The 24,576-nt window shown below is 35.7% G+C and overlaps 1 protein-coding gene and 1 long non-coding RNA gene across 2 annotated transcripts in view; one reads left to right on the top strand and one right to left on the bottom strand.

The window, feature by feature from the left end:
• LOC149803863 (uncharacterized) overlaps window positions 1–13,712 on the bottom strand; it is a 43,967-nt gene extending 30,255 nt beyond the window's left edge. The window contains exons 1-2 of the long non-coding RNA XR_016420268.1: window positions 13,423–13,712; window positions 9,839–10,070 (exon numbers count right to left, since the gene is read on the bottom strand). This is a non-coding gene — a long non-coding RNA (uncharacterized LOC149803863). The remainder of the gene's footprint in view (window positions 1–9,838; window positions 10,071–13,422) is intronic.
• Window positions 1–24,576, top strand: part of LOC149803861 (inositol-pentakisphosphate 2-kinase-like) — a 173,566-nt gene that overhangs the window by 73,980 nt on the left and 75,010 nt on the right. The window contains exon 7 of the mRNA XM_089953675.1: window positions 21,441–21,499. Coding sequence (XP_089809801.1) covers window positions 21,441–21,499 — 59 coding nt within the window. The remainder of the gene's footprint in view (window positions 1–21,440; window positions 21,500–24,576) is intronic.

Here is a 24,576-nt window from a genome sequence, read left to right on the forward strand (position 1 = left end):
AAGCAGATTTTAAGAACAATGATGTGAAGAAAACAAAATGTTTAGTTTTTATCAACTTGTTATAGTGCCTCAACGTTGTTGAGATAGGAAGAAATGTTCTTTTAAATGTCTATAATTGCTGCTTGAGACTCCTAAAATCTTTGCATAGGTTAGCCATGTAATTGTATTTTACATTCTGGTTATAATTGCAATGAATGATTCTTTTCAATATTGATTAGTGTTTGACTATATTTGAAGAATCAATAATGGAATTACTGTATTGTATTGTCACATGGCTTTGTTGTCATCATTTATTTAGGTAAGATCACTTATTTTATTTTATTTGAGTACTTTCCAAGTTGCATCCTTGTTTTTTTCAGTGAAGAATGTGTGTTGATGCCTGACAACTGTATCGTTTTTGTATAGTTGTTAATAAATTACACGAATACCTGTTCTGAATATGAGCCAGGTCATAATATTTCAAAATGCCGCTATGAAATAAGTCATGGAATAAGTCGGTCTTGGTGGCATGTACATGACACATTTCAGATAGTGAGCATATCGTAAGTTTCACGTAGTAGTTGTGACCTTAACTGGTTTTACTAGGTTAATGTAGGTATGTTGCCTGGAGTATGTATAACAGTCATGTGGGTAACAGTACATACATGACACACATTGATGTTGTTTTTATCTTATACCCAGTATTTGTCCAGGTCATTGACTTGACAATGAAATTACACCTTATATATTCAGAGAAAATATTTCATTTTCATTGTTAGACAAAGAGTGAAAATATATAATAAGCCTATTTTAGTTTGAATGCCCCAGGTATAATAAGATTTTGTTAGAAGTCCCAGCTTGCCCCTTGTTCATGTAGCTTGGGGCTGGACATGACATGGGCTGTACATGATGACATGGTTTGTTTTGTTTAAATAAACTGCTTTTTGCGAAGACCATAATTTCCCTGCTTGTCAGGATATGTCACAAATTCACTATTTTTCATTAGATAAAACATTTTGTCTGATCTCTTTTTTGCTACAAACCAGTGAATATAAAGATCCAACAAAGATGCTTGTGTGGAAATTATATGATCCATTTTGTGGAAATATGAGGACCCCTTCTGTGAAATCAAATTGATCCCGTCTGTTGGAATTATAGGACCACATCTTAAATCCATGGATTCAAATACTGACTATAATGCCGTTTTCTTTGAAACCATTAAAAATGATACCAACAAAATTATGTATGTGTGTGCGCAACTTGGATTTTTAACATAGGTTTAACAATTGTTCAGTCATATTGCTAAGATGTCTGCAGTGTGGCAGTTTATAGTGATGCCTAGCACTGGGGCATCCCACCCAGTCACATTATCCTGACACCAGGCTGACCAGTCCTAACACTAATCTCTTTAATGCTGAGCGCCAAGCGAGGCACCTGTTAGTATCATTTTTGTAAGTCTTTGGTATGACTCGGATGGGGATCGAACCCAACAAAATTAAATTAATTTTACAACAGTTTGATCACATTGTTTGCAGGAACAAAGATGAAAGTTTGAGCACTTTATCTTTTGTTCCTAAGTTTTCTTCATGTTCTCGAAAATGTGTAACTTATTAAAATGTGTCTTATCGTTATTAACCCAATGCTGAAATCAAGCAAGTATTTAAAAAATCTTTTCCCCATCAAAATCTATTACTGCAAATTTGGGACTGTAGTAGCAGATTCTGGCAGATGTTTTATATGATATCATCCAGTCATCTCTGCATCAAATTCTAGAAATGTAGGCACAATCAGGCATCCAGTCATCTCTGCATCAAATTCTACTAGAAATGTAAGCACAATCAGGCATCCAGTCATCACTGCATCAAATTCTACTAGAAATGTAGGCTCATTCTGGCATCCAATCATCTCTGCATCAAATTCTACTAGAAATGTAAGCACAATCAGGCATCCAGTCATCACTGCATCAAATTCTACTAGAAATGTAGGCTCATTCTGGCATCCAATCATCTCTGCATCAAATTCTACTAGGAATCTAGGCACACGTTCAGGGCATCCAGTCATCTCTGCATCAAATGCTTCGAAAAATGTAGACACATTCAGGCATCCAATCATTGCTGCATCAAATTCTGCTAGAAAAGTTGGCACATTCAGGCATCCAGGCATCTCGGCATTTAATTCTACTAAAAATGTAGGCACATTCTGGCATCCAATCATCTCTGCATCAAATTCTACTAGAAATAGAGACACAGTCAGGCATCCAGTTATCATGGATGACATGTAACAAGCTGCAGATGAATGATGATAAAACTGTCCATTCTGATCACAACACAAAGACTTTCTCATTCACATCCTTTACATCAAACAATAAATATCAGCAACACCAACATTAAATTCACACAATCAGTACGAAACCTAGGTGTTACTCTGGACAGTACTCTCATATTGCACCAACATGTCATGAACATATGCAAGGCTGCATATCTTGAGCTGAGACGCATCAGCTCAATTTGAAAATATCTTTCAGTTGATGCCACTAAAACACTTGTGTGTTCATTAGTACTTTCAAGACTGGACTATTGTAACTCAATTCTGTCTGGTTCATCTCAATATCTACTCCAGAAACTTCAAGAAGTTCAAAACACAGTGGCTCGGATCATACTTAGAGTACCACGATCAGAGGACACATCCCCGCTGCTCTGTACCCTATACTGGCTATCCATTCGATCCAGAATCAAACACAGAATTTTTTCTCTGTGCTACGTTTCACTGTCGGACTCTAGTCCAACATAGCTATCCGACCTCACCCATGTGTACACACCAGCAAGATACTTACGCTCCTCTTCTGACAGTTGTATACTCATTATTCCCACTATGAAAACAAAGTCATATGGACAGCGTTCTTTTGCATACCAGGGCCCAGCAAGGTGGAATGAATTGCCCACTGAACTTAGACACAAAGACATAGTGATCACATTCAAGAGTGCTCTCAAAACTCACTTATTTCGACTGCAAGAACAAACTTAAAGACCTAATAATGCTTCCTACCTTCTTTATTCTCAGCATGTTTTTTATTTATTAATGTTTTCTAATTTCATGGTGTTTGTTTTTGTGATCATATCATTATATGTTTTTTATCTTATAGGTGTTGTCTAATGTTGTAAAGCGCTTAGAGCTTCTAAAGATTAGGCTCTTTATAAAGTCCTCATTATTATTATTATTATTATTATTATCTCAACATCAGATTCTACGAGAAATGTCACATTCAGGCATCCAATTGTATTTAAAGTCAGAATATGATTATAACTTAGCAAAATAGCTTTTTGGTTATATATGTATTACAAGTTTTGATTTGTAGTTAGATTTCATGGTAGAACACAAATAACTTTTACTGGTAATTTATATGTTACAAGTTTTTATATGTATTTAGATTTCATTGTGGAACACAAAAAGCTTGAAATCTTACAAATAAGACACTTATTGAAAAACAAAATGTTTTCCAAAGGAAATTGAGTTATGATTGAAGATGACTTGTATCATCTTGTACTTGGTCCCAGAAAATAATCTATTCACTTAAAGTGTTTGTTTCTTAATAATTGGACATTTACATGTATGTTGGAATTGAAAAATGCAATATGTTGATCCCTAAATGGACTTGACAAATCTTCTTAGAGGACAGCTGGAAAATGAAGTCTTTTGATTGTTTAATAGTCCTGCCCAGTATTATCAAGAGAATAAGCAAAATATCTTTGAGTGTGTTTCTCCTCGTGAAATAATTTGCCAAATATTCCAGTAAAAATGTACTGTTTCAGGTCAGCAACCAGTAATTGCATGTGTGGTAAGTGCATAGACTTAAGACAAATCTTTGTCAGCAAAGTCCATGGCTATCACTCATACCATTGCCAATTTCATCATTATATAATGCCAGTTTTATCCATAGAATGTTGTGTTAAAAAGGGATTCTTAAACATGGCAACTCTGTTTGGTCCGTGATATGTTGAACCATCTGGACAAGTCTTGTCTAAGAGAATTTTTCCAAAATCTGTATTGAAAGATCAAAGAGGATATCAAATGCTTGTCTATAGCATCTTAAGCTGCATTAACAACTGCAGATGGACTTGAAGGATAGCAGAGTCCTATGTTATAACAAATACGTACGTGATTGTTGTCAACTTGATCAGAAACTTCAGAGTTAAATATTACTCTATCCAGTTTTGCAGAGTTGATCTACAAACCAGTAACATGTGCCCCGTCTGAAATGATCATTAGTACTACATGAGATATTGTTTCAAGCCAAGGAAGAACAATCAGTGCAGAGAATGTTGATGTGCTATTATTTTGCTGATTTGTTTTCTCCAAGATAAACTGATATGATGGAGACGGGTACCAGTTTTGTCCAGTCATTTCATCTACTCACATTAAATGTTTGTGTAATCTCTTGTTTTGGATAGATTTACAGTTTGAGTGTTGCAAAGTCATACAGGTGATGCTCGATTTATGCTATAAAAAGTTCCTGAGGTTATGGCATTAATCAAAATTAATTTATTCAGATAGGATACATGTAAATTAATGAAGTTCTTGGGTAAATTATACCTCTAAGTTTTCAGAGAATGATTATTTATGCATATTTTTCAGGATAATTAATACATATAATACTTATGTGAGCTGCATGCACATGGCACTAGCAGTGGCATAAAAACGAGCACAGTGGTGCATACTGAATATTATTTGGTATAAATGGTGTATGAATGAAAGTGCAAAGTTTAGGTTCTGTTATCAGCTTGAGTTTTCTAGTTAGAAAGATACATGTCAGCAAGTAATTATTTTGACCGCTCCGATGGCTTAGTGGTTAGAGCGTCCGCCTCAGATGTGGGAGGTCGTGGGTTCGATCTCCGGCCGAGTCATGCCAAAGACTTACAAAAATGGTACTAACAGCTGCCTCGCTTGGTGCTCAGCATTAAGAAGTTATTGTTAGGACTGGTCGGCCTGGTGTCAGGATAATGTGACTGGGTGAGAGACATCATGCTACATGTCTGTGGCATGATGCCCCAGTGCTATGCATCACTATAAACTGCCACACTGCAGACATCTTAGCGATATGACTGAAAAACTGTTAAAGCTATGTTAAAAATCCTAATCATACACATATAGCTTGTTGTCAGATATGATGCTCTTTGAGATCAAATTCCTTCCTGCTGTCACAATGAGAGATAGCTTGTTGCCTATCAACATGTTGGAAACTAAAATACTGTCGATGCAGATAACAACTTATTGCCAGATACAGTGCTGTTAGAGACAAATATACTCTTGCTGCCATAATGCCACATTCGTGTAACATTCTGTTTGAGACCAAAATGAGTTTATTGCCTGACTTGAGACAATCATGCTGTTAGAGATATATTTCTTGCCACAATGCCAAATACTGCTTGCTGCTACAATATCAGATAAAGCTTATTGCCAGATTATCAGGCTATTAGAGACCAAAATACTGCTTGTTGTATACACCACTACCTTAATAATTCATGCCTGATGACTTGCGAACCCATTTATGACATTGGGTCAGGTATGGATCCCATTTGTAAAACTTGAAAATACTAAAATTGTTCCCTAATTGTTGAATGTGAAGAATTACACAAAATCAAAATTGGTAAATGAAACCCTGACATATTGTTCATTTTCATCTTGAAAACAGTGGTTGGACTTCATAAATGCCAATTATGTGAAATTCATGTTTAGTTCCATCTTTAGTTCCATCATTTAATTCACTTCTTGTATGGGTGGGTGTGGTGTAAATGTATGTCTGTGAGCATTTCAGTGAGAATGAAGGGTTTGACTGTGTTTGATCTCAGACTTGAGAGTATATCCTGTTGACAGATATACTATTGGAGACCACCATAATACATTGTACTTTAGACTGCCACAGTATGCCAGATAGAATCTGACATATTGGACAGATAGAACTTATTGCCAGATTATCACAAGTTTTTAGAAACTCTGTATAACATGCATACACCCAGAGCTTTTGTGACTGGAAGATCAGGTTATTGGCTCAGATAAGGTAATCTCCTGTATGCAGGTAGTACAGACATTTCTTGTGAAGTTGTATCTGGTACCACTGTTTGCAATTTCTCATAGTCCTTAATGCAGCTGATAACCTGAAAGTCCCTATCAGTTGTATGTCAAGCTAAAGAAATTCCAAATAGATTAGGATTGTTGGCTGAAACAGAGGTCCATTCCAACAGAGATTAAGGCTATCTGTATTTCCTCTTCCTTCTCCTCTCAGTAACTTTGGACAACCTTTCAGAAATACATTTTCATAACATATGATTAATTATATTTTAAACTTCAAAAGATTGGCTAAGAGATGTAAATAAAATGTCAGTATTATCGCATCACCATATAGGATTATATCAAGGTAGGGCTGGACAAAATTACCCATCAGGACTTAATAGCTTTCTGAATTAATCAAATTGCATGGCAAATATCTTAAATCCGTATATGAGGAAACTAAACACACTCAATTGGTCTTAGTCATGTAGACGTTTTTAGAGGAGCCTTCAGTCTTAGATTGATTCTCTAGTGAGAAAGGCTGACATGAAAAACCCGATGGGCTCTGTATTCACATTTAACCACCATGACCCTATGCTCTTAGTTCCACTTGTGATTTTAAAGCAAACAGCATTAATCCTGATCTTTAATCACAGACTGATGGGATCTGTGTGTTTAAACACCATGACCCAATGATGTTTTTTTTTACATGTGGTTTAAAGCAAACAGCATGGATTCTGATCTTTTAGCACAGAACTTGGTTCTAGCCTGGTTGTAGTTTGGTTCATTTTATACATGGAAGTATACTGTAGCCAAAAATGGAGCCAAGTTCTTATTAGTGCAGTAGCCACAAATAGACTTGATTTTGGCATTTGAAGACATTTTATGCTATGAGTGAACAGAAAGACAGTCATTAAACATTCAAGGCACATACAATTAAGAGCAGGTATTTTGCTTTGATTGATAACTTGTTTTTACGTCTGCCATTAGACACTTGCTAATATTGCTGGCATCTTGCTTGACCTCAGTGTCTATTGTAAGACACTTGCCACAAAGCAAACGGAAATGCCTGGGGATTTTGACATGAAAATGAGTACCGGTAGCTAATAGGGTGGGTGGGGGAGGTGTTGGTTTTTAAAAAAAAAAATTATGTCCTCATTCTCATTGACCAGGTCTGAATAAGTTCACTTGCAGAGCTATGCTGCCAAGTTTGCTGTCAGACTTACTGTGTTGGTGTACTGAATGCTTACCTTGAATCAGTCAGTATCTTCCAGATGTACATGCCTGACTGGGACTTCCTAATTAATTTTTTTATGTAAATTTATGTTGGGTTTTGCAGGAATTTAAATGATGCCTGAGGTGTGGACTGCTGAATTGTGTTATTTTTTTAATGCCATTTGACTGACGAATTGTGGTTTTTTTTTTTTAATGCCATTGGACTGATGAATTGTGGGGTTTTGTTTGAATGCCATTGGACTAATGAATTGTGGTGGTTTTTTTAATGCCATTTGATGGATGAATTTTGGGGTTTTTTTAATGCCTCTTGACTGATGAATTGTGGGGTGGGGTTTTTTTAATGCCATTTGAAAGGCACTTAACTTTAAAGGCTTTAATGAATAGGTTGATATCAGCTTTACCTAGTATCCATCCGAGAAAATCAAAAATGTTTATTTGGTCCAGAAGAAAATTATATAAAGCCAGTTCCTTGCCAGGACCCCGAGTGGTCTAAAGTGCTCACCGTTACAGATCACTCCCATCTCACCTCAGTCTGTGTGGATTCGAGTCTCGGGTTTGGCCAATGTGGGTATGTGAGAAAGCTTGCCAGTAGCTTCTTGTGGGTCGTTGGTTCTTTCCCGAGTTTTTCTGGATTCTTCCTGCACCATTAATACTGGCCACCATGCATCTTGTGCTGAAAAATCGTGTTAACCCTACAACAACAACAACAACAACAACAATTTCCTTGCCATATGGGTCACTAAAAAGTTTTGTTTTCTTTTGTTGGATTTAATGAACTCGTGCAAATAGGGAGGAGATATGTAAGTGATCTGTAAAGGCAAGCGCCACAGTCCACTTGGCTAACTGGGAACCCTGTCATTGAAAGGGTTTTAGGAGAAATTAAGGATAATATTTGATCATAAAGATAATTTTGTTGTGAGTCAAACTTATCTTGTTTGAAAGACCTCCTCTTCTGCCAAAATATCATGATCATTTAAGACAAGTGGTCACTCATGAAAGTGGTCTTGCTAGATAGGTTTTACTGCATGCTTGGCCCTTAGATGTGCATTGCCCAAGACAGCATGTGGGGTCCAAGTCATCAAGTGATGAGCATGGGGCCCCAGGCAAAATAATTGCATTGCCTGAAAGCATGAGGCCCAAGGCTGAAAGCCCGGGGTCCAGGGTGGTTGCCTTATTCGCCATGCCCTAGGGCCGGGCCAGTTTTACTGTATATGTTATCAGGATCTACTAAAGGGATCTCAAAACGTTCTATCTACTCTATTTAAGACTTCCAGATTTTTAAATGTTGAATTCATGCAGAATGATAATAAAAACCAGAAAATGACCCTTCACAATTTTTTCATTTCAGACACAAAGAAGTAAAATTGGGTTATAAAGCCCTCCGATAAAGCTACCTATTATCCCTTTGCCCTCCACACATATATACAAAATACTACCATAATTAGGAGTTTTTGACCTACTTTGTGGTTATCACATTTGATAAGCAACTTTTTATGACCAAGTGATTTTATACCTATGAATCTACTCAGATTAATGGCCTTATTTACTGGTGAGAGCTGCAGCAGCAGAAGATGAAGTTCAGCTAAACTATGGCAAAACATATGGCTTGCCAGAAGCCCTTAATAGATTCTACCTGGAAATATTGGCAATGGAAACTGTACATAACAAGTATTTATTTCTTCTAGCTACAGGTGTATAAACACCTTAGACCCTGGCCCAGAGATCTTACAGTACACAAGCTTAAATCTGAGCCCATAGTGTTAGGTTCAGCCATAATTTTTATGAATACAAGGCCAGATCATCTAGCACATTATTTCTAACTGCCTAGTGAAGATTATCCAAATTTTATGAGCTTGGGATTGAACACTGGTTACCAGCCTTATAATTTCATGACAAATCTTTTTCTGAATTAAAACTTCCCAGATTAAAATAAATAATGTGAGATGGTCTTACTTTTAGACAGAGGTTTATCATTGAACAAATATGGTATGATAAGGTTGGTAATCCTGTGGTTCTGGGTTGGATCCTCAGGTCTGCAAGGTTTCGTAATGGCAGTTAAGTAGTTGTATGTGAAAGCCACCTCATAACATAACACAGGTAAGAATATGGTATACTATAATATTGTAACATCTTTTTTGTGGATTCTGTGCAATGCAGTTGCCAAGTTGTACATTTAGACTTAATACCAAAAGCTGCAAATGCTAATGTGGTGACAATTTGTTTTCACTGTAACCGTTTCTAGTTTGTATAGTCTTTTACATAGCTGCATTAATTAAAATCCAACATTTGAAGAAAGTTGCTGCTTCTTCTGCAGACCAAAACATACAAGCAGAATCTTTACAGCAAGCTCACCGAAAACCCATCTATGGACATAAATCCTTTGTTTCTCAGGTAAATCTCTGGCCATAATGTAGCAGGGAAAACAAGTTTGTGTTTATGTAGATTAATTAAAGGGCTGTATACAGTTCTTAGCATAAACTTCACATTAAATATTAGAGACAAGAGAGTAGATTATGTGATGTTGTTTAGAGTCTGGCTGGCGGGTTGAGTTAAAGCTTTTATAAACCCCAGTACATACCTGTCAAATGCTGCATGACATGTTCCATATTCAGTCATATGTAGCTAAGTGCATACTGTCATGGTCTAAAGATTCATGATGGTTGTGTCTTTGTTATCCCTTTTTTTCTTTGCCCCTGTCTTTAGGCCAGTTCTGATGTGAAATTGTCCATCTCTTGGGCCTTTTGGTCACCATTATAGATTTGTTCACTATGCATGTACAGAATAGGCATACAGTACCTGTTTCTGATCATCTGTTTGAAAAAAAGCCTCAAAAATAAAACAGAAAGTAAAAACAGTACCTTACACATTTCAGTGCCCTTCATTTGGATCCAGAATGATCAACAAGGTATGTAATGGTTTGGAGATTTAAGCTTATAATGGTCAAAACTTCTGATGCATTTATGGGCAAATGGTGATTCAAAGAGTAGAATCGGCATTTTTAATTCCAAAAAGTCATAAGTTGTAAACGTTTCACAAATTTATCTACTTCAGAATTGTTAATTCAGTGATTGGCAATCATTTGGAGAGTGGGGTGGTGCTGTCATATGCTAACCATGAGAAGTTTTGAATGCCATGATCTCCAGAAAGTTATGTCTTTCTGCCTTCAGTTTTTTAACAGATATCACAAGAAAATAAAAGGATATTAAATTAGTGAGTTGTGCATCCTTTTGTGAAATGATAATTACATCAGAGTTGAAAGGAAAACAAATCAGATGGATATTAGTTGAAACCATTGTGGTAATTTCACAGTATTACAAGTACGCAGTTAATATAACAATCTACACATTATAGAAGAGTCATTCATTTAAACTAGAAGTAGATAACAGTTAGGATATTTTGCCATATAATTAATTATGGCCTGTTATCAGGATATTGTAGCATATTTGCTCTGTCATGTATTGATGTAAAGGTCATATATACGGTATGTGGGTGTGTTAATGTGAACATGACTGGACTCAAGTCATCAGAATGGTGAATATTAAAGTACGAGTTCAATATATCAGAAAAATATACTGTCAGGGGGCTTGTGATGTCTGCTTTTTGTATTGGCTGGTTGGTGAATGTGTGTGTGTGTGTGTGTGTGATCAGGTGTGCCCGAAGAAATATTTTTTTTGGGGGGGAACATGTAGTGTTAAGTTTAACATATGTTGGCCAAAACAGGAAATTGGGACATTGTTGATTGGTTTACTTTATGTGCAGGTGCCTTGTAGATACAGTGAGTTGTTGTTGTTGTGGGATTTAATGCCATTTTTCAGCACACAATAAGCTATACATGGCGGCTAGTATCAATAGTGGAGAAAAAAGCTGTGAAAAACCCCAGATAGTACCACCGTCCCATGAGAAGCTACTGGCAAGCTTTCTCACATACCCACATTGGCTGAATCTGAGACTCGAACCCACTTAGACAGAGGTGAGATGGCAGTGATTCATAACAGAGAGCGCTTTAGACCACTTGCGGCCCCAATACAGGGATTACTATTTGTTAATTGGCTAATGTCATATATATAAAGACTTGTACTTATGAAAAGGTGTAATATATATATATATATATATATATATATATATATATGTATGTGTGTGTGTGTGTGTGTGTGTGTGTGCACGCATGTGTATTTTACGGGTATATATATATATATATATATAACCCACCCATGATGTTCATATGAAATCCAACTGTCTATAGAACACATACCCAATAAGGAATCCCTTTACATTTAGGACACCTGCCCATTATGTATAACAATGAGAAATCACTTTAAATATTTGACACCTGCCCATAAGGCACAATTTGCTTTGTTTGTTTTGATTTTAATGGCACTTTTTAAACATTATTGGATTTATCATATAGAGGATTATGGGAAGATAGTGACTTTCACATGACACACTGAGGCAGCTGACCCAGGTTAGCCTTGGACAGGTATGGAACCTCTTGGATTATGAGCCCTAATGCTCTGCCATGTGAGATACCACAGCTTCTGACCATAAGTCGAAACAATCAGGAGTCCCCCCTCCCTCTCTCTCTCTCTCTCTCTCTCTCTCTCTCTCTCTCTATATATATATATATATATATATATATATATATATATATATATATATATATATATATATATATATATATATATATATATATATATATATATATATGGAGATAGAGAAGCAGGCTAGGGTTCAATTACAACATAATTGGTATAATTGAGCAATTATTTATAATTTCATTGTATTTGTAATTGTAATTGAACATCACCAATATGGTGTAATTGTAATTGAAAGTCTGGATTTGCATAATTGCTCAATTACAAGTCAGTTACAAAGACAAAGATAAATATGTTTTTTAAATTCCAAATTATAAAAATTGAGAAAATATAAATATTTATCTTATCTGCCAGGTGTTAGGCTAGTAATATAGGAATTAATATTGAATAAATAATGAAACCAAGTTTTAGTTAAGAAAACTATATAAATTATTTTACTTAGTGTCCTGTGCGATTCAGACTTGGGCTCAGTTACAACATGCTTGATGTAATTGAGTAATTATAGTTAATTGATGAAAGTACTGTATATATATGAGATGAAAAGTAAGGGTTCAAATGCATATATACCCAAAATGCAAAGATAGAGATGAACATGCAAATAGACATTATATATATATATATATATATATATATATATATATATATATATATATATATATATATTCAGACTCGGTACATTTACTCGCATCAGTTACTATTACAATACAATGTGCTTTGCAGTTGTCAACTACAATTTCAATTTCAGTTTCTTTAAGTTATGACTGCACAGTTACAATTACATCATATCGTTGATGTTCAGTTACAATTACAACAGAAAATACAGTGTAACTAAAATTACTCAATTAAACCAATCACGTTATAAATAAACCCAAGTCTGAATTCCACCGGGGTGGGATGGAAGGTACCAGACCTAGCCATCTGGATCCTGGCTGTTTTTTTTGCACTACCCAGAAATACCGAACCCTGCTGGGTTTTATGATAAATATTTACTCTTACTTTGTGTCCGTAATAAAATAAGAAGAAACAGAAATAAAATTTTTTTATGGTTTACAAACATAGGGGGTTGGGGAAACCAGATTAAATGAGAGGGGAGAAACACAATCTGTTTAAAAGCACCTAGCTGGGTAGTTCCCTGCTGGGTACCCAGTACCCAGCAAATTTCTCTACCTGTCCATCCGTAATATATTTTATTGTTGTACATCATTCACAGGTTTCCTGTGTATACAGGGGTTCCTCACGTACATCATAGTTACGTGCCCTGTATATAAACAAGTGTGGCACTGCAGGTTTCGTGAGCAGTGTTTAATGTATTCTAAGTGTATTTTTCTTTATTGTTGGATTATTCATGTATTGTTATGGAATACCATTTTTCCACTTGTTACTCTTTCAGGATATTTCCTACTTCCCCATTGTTGGCTGAAATTAATATGTATATATGAAAGCTTTTTATATTCTGTCTTGTACTCTTGACTGTTGTTAAAAGCCATTTTTTTACAACAATATGTTTAAACACATTTGTTTCAATGCCTGTATTTGTTTTTAAAAGTCATAAATAAAAGCACTTACTCACCTTATATGTAAAGTATACCAGTGACAAAGTTTTTGTTTTCTTGTACAGTCAACAACAGTGCTGTCAATAGATCAGATATTGTTTCACCAGGATCTCGCTGGGATCTATTCTTAGAAGCATGATTGTTGAATTTATGCCAATTTAAAAAAAAAAAAGCATTCAAAAAATGAGTGAAAATCATGTTTTATATTTAAGCACTACCCTTGATTTTTTCATTAAATATCTCCCATATTGAAAAATAGCACCATTTTTCGAAATCCAGTGAAGCCTCCCCAGATTTTCAATTTTGGAATAGATCGTGCCCATAGTTATGGTGTTATTTTAGTTCTACATCAACTAATATTACCAACAAATAATAAAAAAATTATGTTTATGACAAATGGGCTGTTCCACAATAGTGCCTAAAATTATCTCAGTCCAAAACCAAGGTGTGACATGTTGATGGAAAGGTAGAAGTACAAAGGTTACCACTATTATGGTGGGAAATAAACATCATGTTGAGATAGCAGATGTAGATACCGTTTGGGGCTTTTGTACTGTGTCATGCTAAACCTGTAAAGTAGACAACAGTGACACGCACACATGATGCTTGCAAACCTCTCTAACACTCACTCTCTCTCTCTCTCTCTCTCTCTCTGCTAGCAGTAATATATAGAAAAACTGTACATGTTGGTATTGAGACAGGATTTTTTTTTTATTTCCAGAGGCTTTATTTTCTTCAATCTTTGACAAAATTCGGTCAACATCTTTTGAGCTTATGACTAGTAAAATGAACAAGGTTAACAGAAGTGATGTGGAGAGTCAGATTACAGAGAATGTACTGAATTTTGAAGGGCCATTATTAATGTTGACAGCTTAATTTGCTATATCAGAGATAATGGACCCGTTAGATTATTTTCCTTTAATTTCATTGACCACTTGCTGCAGTATTATTAGGAATAAGCATGCCACTAAGAGCTTGTTGGGATCTGGCAGCCCAGTTTAGTATTACAGGTCACTTAGGTCACTAGGTTAGTCCACTAAGAGTGCTTAGTTAAGTAGTGATTTTTCTTGTTTACCATAGAGTTTATTGCTATTACAGATATGTAGACATTGTTGGACTTAAGACCTTGCTGGAGCTGATGGCCTTTTACAGTTACCATTATCACAGACTTTACTTTCTTAGTTAACATATTTTAACCCTTTATTTCACAGATTTCACAATTTCAATCATTCTTGCTTACCACAATTTCATTTCTTGCTTTTGCCATAGTTTGGTTCATACTATAATGCAGTTTGGTACATGATGCACAACATAGCCAGCAATTATTAAAAACAAGGAAAAATTGTTTTGTACTTTATTTTTTTTTATTCCTATACTTTCACATGTGAAATATATATATTATTATATTTTATGTCAAAATATATGATTTCCCATCATGTGATTATTTATTGTGTGTGGGTTCAAGATTGTTTACATTGATTTATAAGGGGTTATCTTCCAAAACATGTGTGGAATTAATGTGACATTTTAATAGCTTTAGTTTTAATTGGCATCGTATATCCGTTATTGTGTTGAATAGCCATTAAAGGTACATGTGTATGTATGGATGTGCATGTGTGGATGTGCATGCATGCATCAGTCCATAACACTGCATCTGGTGTTCATTTTCATGGTTATTTGGTACTTTGCAGGTGATGGCATGCAAGCTGGTTTAGTCTTGTGCTGTTTTTTCCAGCTCTGATGGTTTGAGGCCACACAACTTTAGGTTGTCTTTCAGGATGTCTTTGTAGTGCTTGCTTGGTTGGCATTGCTATTTTTTGCCCTGTGACAATTCCCCAAAGATCTATTTTGGTTTGCAGGTGCCATTCTTGACCAGCAATGTTAGGCATTAATCAGAATTAGTTTTTGTCTTTGTTTTGTCCATTGATTTTGAGGTTGGTGACCTTATCTTGCCAATGGATCCCATGGTTGGAGTGGAGAGCCTCCATATGGAATTTCTCCAGCTGTTTAGGGGGCGCTCACTTTTATTATGTACTTTTGAGAGAGTGACGTATGTAAGGTGAAGTTGTTTGCATTTAAAACATGCACAGTGGAGAGAATGTTGGCATACCTCTATGCTACATTAATGTAATGTGGATGATATTTGTTTGGATATTGTACTTTTGGAAATTGTACATGATTTAAATACACTGCTAACTAAAATGACTGCTCCCTTGTGCTAAAAAATCAGCCGGGGAAATTCTTTTTCTTTAAAATCCTAACCCTGTGCAAAATACGAAACTGTAGAGCGCCACCTTAATGTATCTGCAGTATACAGTGCAAGTCTCTTAGCTGTAAAATGGGGAACTGAGAACCACTGCATAATACACCTTTATCATGGTAGATATTATGACATATTAATGGTTGAGTAATCTGTTGCGAGTCCTTCCTAGTGACTGACTTGCTGTACTAATTTTTGTGGAGATCACCTTATCAAGCGAACCATTGTTGGAGATCACACTGCCTAGATATTTGAAGCTGTCCACAATTTGTTTTGTACTTGTCAACTTGCCATAATATTGTGTTGGTGATGCACAGAATGGGATCAGAAAATTTGCTTCAGAGGAGGAGAGCATTGCTGTTCAGCTTTCCTACTCCTTGTGGGCCAAGAACTCCCAGTCACTTTTAACATTCCCAACTCTGGTGTTGTTGAAGTCACCCAGGATAATCAGTCACTGGTGGGTGTAGACTTAATCAGCTGATCTGAGTCCTCAAAGAACTATTCCTTTACTTTTTCTGGACTGGACCGCTATGCTGGCCAAATTGGTTAGAACGTCTGCCTCGGATGTGGGAAGTCACAGATTCAAACTACGGCTGAGTCGTACCAAAGACTTATAAAAATGGTACTTACAGCTGCCTCGTTTGATGCTCAACATTAAGAGGTTAGTAATGTTAGGACTGCTTGGCCTGGTGTTGGGATAATGTAGGACATGATGCCACATGTCTGCTGCATGATGCCTTAGTGCTAGACATCACTATAAACTGCCTCAGACATCATAGAGATATGACTGAAAAATTGTTAAAGCTACATTACAAATCAGATCACAAACACGTGCACACTCTTTTGGGCTGGAGAGTGTACAAGCATTGGCACTAGTGATGGTTACATGGGGTGACTTGTTCAGGTGAAGCACAGCTTCTTGAGTCGCTGACAGATGACAGCTGAGAAGTTGGTGATGTCATTGATTAGACTAGCTCTGATAGCAAGCTCCACTCTGTGCAGCATTGCCTCAGTTCCAGCTTTCCCTTTCAAAGAAAAAGTGTATCCTCCTCCAACTTCTTTCAGCAAAACCTCTTCTACAACCTTGTTTCACTTATTGCAACAATGTCAAGCACTGTCCTTCTCTCAGGTCTTGTAGTGGTGATCCTGTCAAAAAGTGTTTAGACAATCAATGCTCCAAAATGAGCCATTGTAATTATTCAACGACTTTTGGGATGATCTGCCAACCATGGTAAGCAAGCCAGATGCTGTAGGGCAGGCACTGTTTTGGGCACCTTTTATACCCCACACCCTCATGTGAGGGTGAGCAGTGCTGTCCCAAAGAGGCTACCCAGTTGCTCAAAATGTTGCCGAACACCTCCGCTACAAAGACAAATGACCACTAGTCCACATGTCATTTGCAAGTAGAATTGTGACTACAACTACCAGCGGTCGTCTCCACCTATTGCTTCGTCTCATCATGCTCCCATTGCCACAGGGCTTGAGGAAGAAAGAACGATTGAACAGGAAACAAGTGCATGAAAGATTTTTAAGTGTGAAAGTTGTTGCACGGGGCAGTCCCACTCTCTCAGCCTCAGAAGTCTGGGTGCAGTGATATGCTGAAATATTACTGATGGAAACTTAGGTTGCAGTAGATGACCTTGAAGTCTTCTGTGCCTTGTCATGCCCTTTGCTCTCCACATAATGTTGCAGAGCTTTCTGGCTGATGGATCTTTCTGCTGATCTCATCTGCCCAGTCTGCTAAAAATGTCTTGACCTGCTAGGGTAGGCATGTCCCTAACTCACTGAGGGTTTGAGACCCATTGGTTGCTTTCACCTGGTGCCTGCTGATGCACTTTATCAGGGTGTGGTCACTGTCACATGCATTGTGAGAGGTACATAGTATGGTATGGGTTTTCGAACTGCGTTTTGTGCAGGGACTGAATATTTATAGTAAATTGGAGAAGATAGAGTTCAAGATATTTTTGGTTTCAGTAAAAGTAGCTTTATGATATTTCAGTAATTTAGTTTTGTAGACTTGGAAATTGTATAATGCTAGATGCAGCATGCCCTGGGAATTCTGTAATGCTACATCCTGCATGCCTTGGGAATTCTGTAATGCTACATCCTGCATGCCTTGGAAATTCTGTAATGGTAGATACTGCATGCCCTGGAAATTCTGTAATGCTACATCCTGCATGCCCTGGACATTCTGTAATGGTAGATACTACATGTCATGGAAATTCTGTAGTGCTACATCCTGTATGTCATGGAAATTCTGTAATGCTAGATGCAGCATGCCCTGGAAAATCTGTAATGCTAGATGCTTTAAGCCCATTGGTTTGGGTTTAATGCAGTAATTGTTAGGACTCTATGATCTTAAACTTAGTAACAGTAAGAAACAAAAGTTTAATAAAATTCGACAATTTATTTCCCTAGAATACATAGCTAAAATTTAAAAGACACAGCATTGTGAATTAAATACTAAATATTCCATGATGTTCTATGACAAGTAAAAACAATATAGAATGTTCCAAATGAATTCCAAATGTCTTTGATGTCTTGATGTGCCACAGTGATATAATTTAGAAAGTCTTTAAACGAGTCTTCAGTCATCCCAAAGTAGTGTTTCAGTCCAAAGTGTTAATGAGCAATTTTATAATTCCAATAAATAAATAAATAATTCTTCTAGAATTGTATCTGAACACAGCTTCAAACATTGATCATTGATTCTCAAAGACTGATCTGAAACAGGAATGAACACTTGGTTTATAAAACCTGTATACCTGTATGATAATTTACATTGAAGCACTCCAAATTCTGAATTGATCTGTATTTTCAGTGTCTAGCACATTGTGTTTGACACATTTGATTGTGAGGTCAAAGGTTAAACAGAAGAGTTAGGGTAATAATGTGAATTCTAGTTTGTATATAGTTTTCTTTGTGAGCGTTGCTATGTGAAAGACCTGGTAAAGCACAAAGCTGCTAGTGACTGAACTAGCTCATTCATTTCAGTGGTACTGTGGTGATGGTATGCAGAGCAGTGAAACAGAATATGACCATGCAAATGGTACCTGATTAAAACGGATGTCATGATGTACATAAATACAGATCATACCATACAGTTCCGCTGCTAATATCTTTTATCCAAACTTGTGTGTATTATTCATAGATAAGAAGTCACTTTCTAGACGTGTTGTTATTTTATGTTATTTTGTTGTTTTATTTTACTTTAGAGATCTTTGTTATTCTGGATAGTTTGTTCTCTTGCCAAAATGTGAATATTTATTGTTTTATGTGTATCACTGTACATGTGACCCTATGTATGTTCTGTATTGGCCTATGAGGAAGACCTTCCTTGCTTTAGGTTGAAACAGAAAATTTCATTTCCCTGTGCCCTTTTCCAACATTTGCATTTGTGTGTGTGTGTGTGTTATATATATATATATATATATATATATATATATATATATATATATATATATATAACCTGTCATATATACATATGTATTTGAAAATGATACTTTTGACATTTGACCTCGCCATTATGCTGTGGTCAGATAGAAGGTACAAGTATTCTACGTATCATTGTGCAGCTTGCATACATTTTAATTTATGGAAGGGAAGTAATACATATTTTCCATGATTAAATTGGCAGCTGCCTGATAGTAAGTAATGGCTGGCAAACCATTCAGTCATTGACTGATTCCAATTTCATTATAGTGCAGGAGCTAGAGATTATTACAGTATATTTTCTAATGATAAACGTTGGGGGCACCTGTCTTGTACATTTGTTATACAAGCTCGGGCAGTCTTAGGACAATAGTTTCTAAAGGTAGTCTCTATAAATCAATGCTTTCAACACAACTCACGTTATAATAACTTTACAGTACTTCTTCATTGATATTATGTCTCTTTCGCTCAAGTGTAATGCAGTGCTTTGATTGGTAAGAGAGATTGAAATAAAACGATTTTTAGTTGTGGCTTTTTTGTCTTATTAAAAAACTTATACAGAAAAATTTGTATACAATTCTCTTAACATGTTTGATTTAGTTTAGCTTGGTTTGGTCTTTATGGCACAAGCAACAAAAATAGGCTATTTAGTTCTGATGCAGTTAAATAAAGTGTTTTGCTCAAGCACACACAGTGATAGCTGATCTGGTCTGAACCAATGGTACAGTTTGAACCTGCACACTTTCTGTTGCGCGTCCAGCAAGCGATTTAACGAGCTACCATGGTTCAACGGTCCTTTGAAATAAAATGATAAAACCTAAAAGTTAACACATACATGTATATATAAATGATCTTTGAAAATCTTAGTGTTTTATGACCTACTATAATTTGACCTTGAAGGATTTCAGTTATGGAAAACCAATGTAATCTCAATAAACGTGTCATCCTGAACAAATGATCTTTGACCTGTACAAATTGGATTAATCTTTTTATGCCTGCCATAAGGTGGAGCATATTATGTTATCTTGTCCATCCATCCGTCAGTAACCAGTTTGGTTTCTGCACAGTAACTAGATTTGTTCAGCACCTACAGTTACCAGATTTTGGAGATGGCTTGGGTTCTTGAGAAAGTAAGAACTGATGTAATTTTCTGGCTAAAGGTTCAAGGTCAGAGTCACTGTAAATAAAAGTAAAAAAATCAAAGGTCATGGTCACTGACTAAAGGGAAAATTGTTTTTACACAATAACTTGAGTGAAGCATCATCTACAGTTACTAAACTTTTGTGGATAGTTTAGCACTTGGGGTGATGAAGAACCTTATTGAGGTCTCTACCAATTATAGCTGACAAACTCACTTGGACTAAGAAAGAACCATATCATTTTCAGAATCAGATGGTTCAGAGGTCAAAGTCGCTGACTGAAAGAAGAGAAACAATTTCAGCAAAATAACATTAGTTCTACATCACAGACCTAGACCAAACATTGTGGATGGCTTGCACTTATGGTACGGAGGAAGCCTCTTGATTTTTTTATATAAAAAAAGTAGAAGTTCAAGGTGCAAAAAGAAAACTGGTTTCTGCATCAGAAGTTTTATTCAGAACTTCTAAACATGGTATGGGCACCTGAAAATTAACTGTACTCTTGTTAAGTATTCTTTCACTTATTTTAAGGTCAATTAGTGTTGGGGTACTTTTCTATTGTATGTATGACCCTTACTTGGGGATAGATAAATAATAATAGTACAAGAAAGTACACACCAACCTGCATGGATTGCCTTAATTATGTAAAAAGATCAATTTGAAGAAAAAAATCCAGCTAAATACTGCAGCAATACATATGCAATCTGCAATATGAAAATTTAACAAAATTTTCTTAAAGTTACTGGAGGGCTTTTCATTGGAAAATCATGATAGTACTAGTTCTTGTAGGAGGAATTATGGAAGCAAAAGTAGTAGTAGTAGTACATGTAGTAGTAATAGTAACCTTTCTGACAGACCCAACACAAGTAGTCATCTGTAAGTTTTCAGAATTTACCAAAATTTTCTTGCAGTAGAGGGTAATATAGTATTTATTTTATGACATCAGTGTCCTAGATATGCAAAGAAATTGAGATTTTGAATATAAAATTTTAAAAAATGGTTTCTTCACGCAAAATTCAGTTCTAAACATAGATGAATATTAAACACTTGGTTGGCATATAATGTGCTACTCAAGGTATTCCTGTTAGGTACTTCAGCAGCTTGGATTTTTTGAAAGTATCTGTTGAGTTACCATATGTATCTTTTGAATTAATTGACATTTATCATAGGTTTGAGTATAAATATATTTTATATATATTTTCAGGCCAAAGAAGGTCAGTGGCCAAAGACTAGTCGATATTGTCCATTGGATCTCTTCTCTGGGTAAGTAAATAAACATTATTTTCAAGTTAAGTCAATGAGGATTCAAATCTTCTTTTATAATCACCCTTGGATTTTTTTATGTGAAAAAGGGAAAATTGCTGGAACAGGTCTATAATAAACTTGTAACATGCCATATGTAAGAGACACTCTATGCCCATTTTCCAAACCAGTCTCATGTAAGAGACACTCTATGCCCATTTTCCAAACCAGTCTCATGTGAGAAGTTATATCTTCCTGTAGTAAAGGCATGTGGGAATTTTACTGATGTAGTGAATATGTATAATGCTTCAAGATATATGATGTCACATACTTCCATACTATAAATGGGATAATGTATAATCTCATCAGTAATGTTGTCATGGAAAACCCGGTTGTCATAAGATAAATAGGTTAAAGTGTGAATGACTTCCAGTACATTGTTCTTATTCGTGATTGTCACATTTAAATGAATTTGAAATCAGATGAAGTTGACAAAGGTGTATTTCATCACCATTCAGCAAGTATATCCTTCCAGTTTTCTGAGAAAAGATACTTAAGCAAATTAAATATATAAACTACAATGAACAATATGAGAGGTTGTATATAAACTACAAGGAACAATATGAGAGGTTGTATATCAACTACAAGGAATAATATGAGAGAGTGTATATAAACACAAGCAACAATATCAGAGGTTGTATATAAACTACAAGCAACAATATGAGAGGTATATAAACTACTAGGAACAATATGAGAAGTTTATAAACTACTAGGAACAATATGAGAGGTTGTATATAAACTACAAGGAACTCTGAGAGGTTGTATACAAACTACAAAGAGCAATATGAGAGATTTTATATAAACTAACAACATCAGAGGTTGTATATAAACTACAAGGAACTCTATGAGAGGTTGTATACAAACTACAAAGAGCAATATGAGAGGTTGTATATAAACTAACAACAATATCAGAGGTTGTAGATAAACTACAAGCAACAATATGAGAGGTATATAAACTACTAGGAACAATATGAGAAGTTTATAAACTACTAGGAGCAATATGAGGTATATAAACTACAAGGAACACTATGAGAGGTTGTATACAAACTACAAAGAGCAATATGAGAGGTTGTAAATAAACTAACAACAATGAGAGGTTGTATATAAATTACAAACAACATTATGAGAGGTTGTATATAAACTACAAGCAACAATAGGAGAGGTTGTATATAGACTACAAGCAGCACAATGAGGTATATAAACGACAAGGAATAATATGAGAGGTTGCATATAAACTACAAGGAACAATATGAGGTTTTATATAGATTACAAGCAACAATATGAGAGATTGTATGTAAACTACAAGTAACAATATGAGGTTGTATGGTAACTACTAGCAATGATATGAGAGGTGTATAAACTACAAGCAACAATATGAGAGGTTCTACATAAAATTACTAGCAGTAAGATGAGAGGTTGTATATAAACTACAAGGAACAATATAAGAGATTGTTTATAACTACAAGCAACAGTATGAAAGGTTCTACATAAACTACAAGCAACAGTATGAGAGGTTTTGTATTTTGAGCACATGAATGAAGTTACACTTTGTATTGAAGTAGGCAGTGGCAGATGTGTAAATTCCTGTACAAATTGTCCAGTTTTGTGAGTCAGTGTGGGTAATTTCATTCAAAGAATTGTGGCTAAAATCTGGTACTATGTTAATCTTAAATTAGATTTTGCCATATATCGTTAAAATTCTTGCAAATGATAACCTAATATCAGGCTTGCATGTAATACCTTGGATAAAATTACCTACAGTAACTTTTAAAGATAGCACAGGCATTTCCAGTGAAAAATGCCATCATCTGTTGCAGATCATACTTGTAACTGCAGTTGAAATTCCTTAAATTTAGCCATCATTTTATCCAGGTTTGTTATCATTTTTGGGCATAAAGGCCAGTTGAGCATATGGTATGGTACTTCATCCATCATGCATTGTCCATCATTGTATCACCATTGTTATTTATAACTTCTCACAAACCACTTGACCAAAGTGCTTGACCAATTTGCACATGAATTCACAGGGAGCATTTTGGCATCAAGGCCTTTTAAATTGTTCAAATGATCCTGATCAATCTTCCAGTTTAACTTTGATTACCAAAAATAGAAAGTGCTGAACAAAACTTGACAGAGCTTGTAAGTAAACATTCTAGCATGAAGGTCTTTCAGATTTATTCAAATGCTGCATATCTGCCATCTAATGTCTACCAGTACTGACAACCTGTAAATTACTTGTTTACAAAAATCTCTTGCACAGTTGGACCACTGCAGGGCTTATGTTAGCGTGATATGTTATGGATTCCCAAGGCCCCCCACATTTGTATTTTATAGGGTTCTTACAGGAAGGGTCCACTTCCAAGTTTTCTGAGTATGCTGTGTGTCTGCGTGTGTGGGAGAGAGAGATAGAGAGAAGGGAATGGGTGGGAGGGGTTATTTTGGTAGAAACCGGAGTACCACCAGCAAAACTTGCAGTCACTTCCAGAATCCCTGAAGCATGTTTGGGCATACCTGAAGTGGCTGAATGACTTTATAATGCCAGGAATAAAGAGACACAAAACCTTATAAGTTTTATTTATTTGTAATTAATTTAAATTATTTACATATTTATGTATTAAAATTGATATCCTGTCAGTCGACTTGGCAACATGCTACGCAAGGCCATTATTTTAGCAGTAATACATCACACCCTCCAAAACCAAAATATCAGATGAGATATCTTACATTGTAAAACTAGTCCATTTTCCCCAGACAAGCCAGTTGTCGCAATAATGAATGGGATATTATAAAGATTTATCAATTTTGCAATGGTTGTCAATTTTTCAATTGTTAATCGTGAAAAGATATCAATGGGGACTTTGTAATTCTGACAGTCAATATCCAGGTTGTCTTTGAAATGGAATAGTCACATATATTCTATTCCTGAAACCTGGACAAAACTTTGATGGATAAGTTTTTATGGTTGTCTGCACAATTAGCTTATCATGGATAGAATTGATGGCAATTGCCACATATTTTTTTTGCACAAAAGTATATCG

The sequence above is a fragment of the Sinohyriopsis cumingii genome, chromosome 3, assembly GCF_028554795.1.
Source record: "Sinohyriopsis cumingii isolate HCF-2022 chromosome 3, ASM2855479v2, whole genome shotgun sequence".
NCBI lineage: Eukaryota > Metazoa > Mollusca > Bivalvia > Unionida > Unionidae > Sinohyriopsis > Sinohyriopsis cumingii.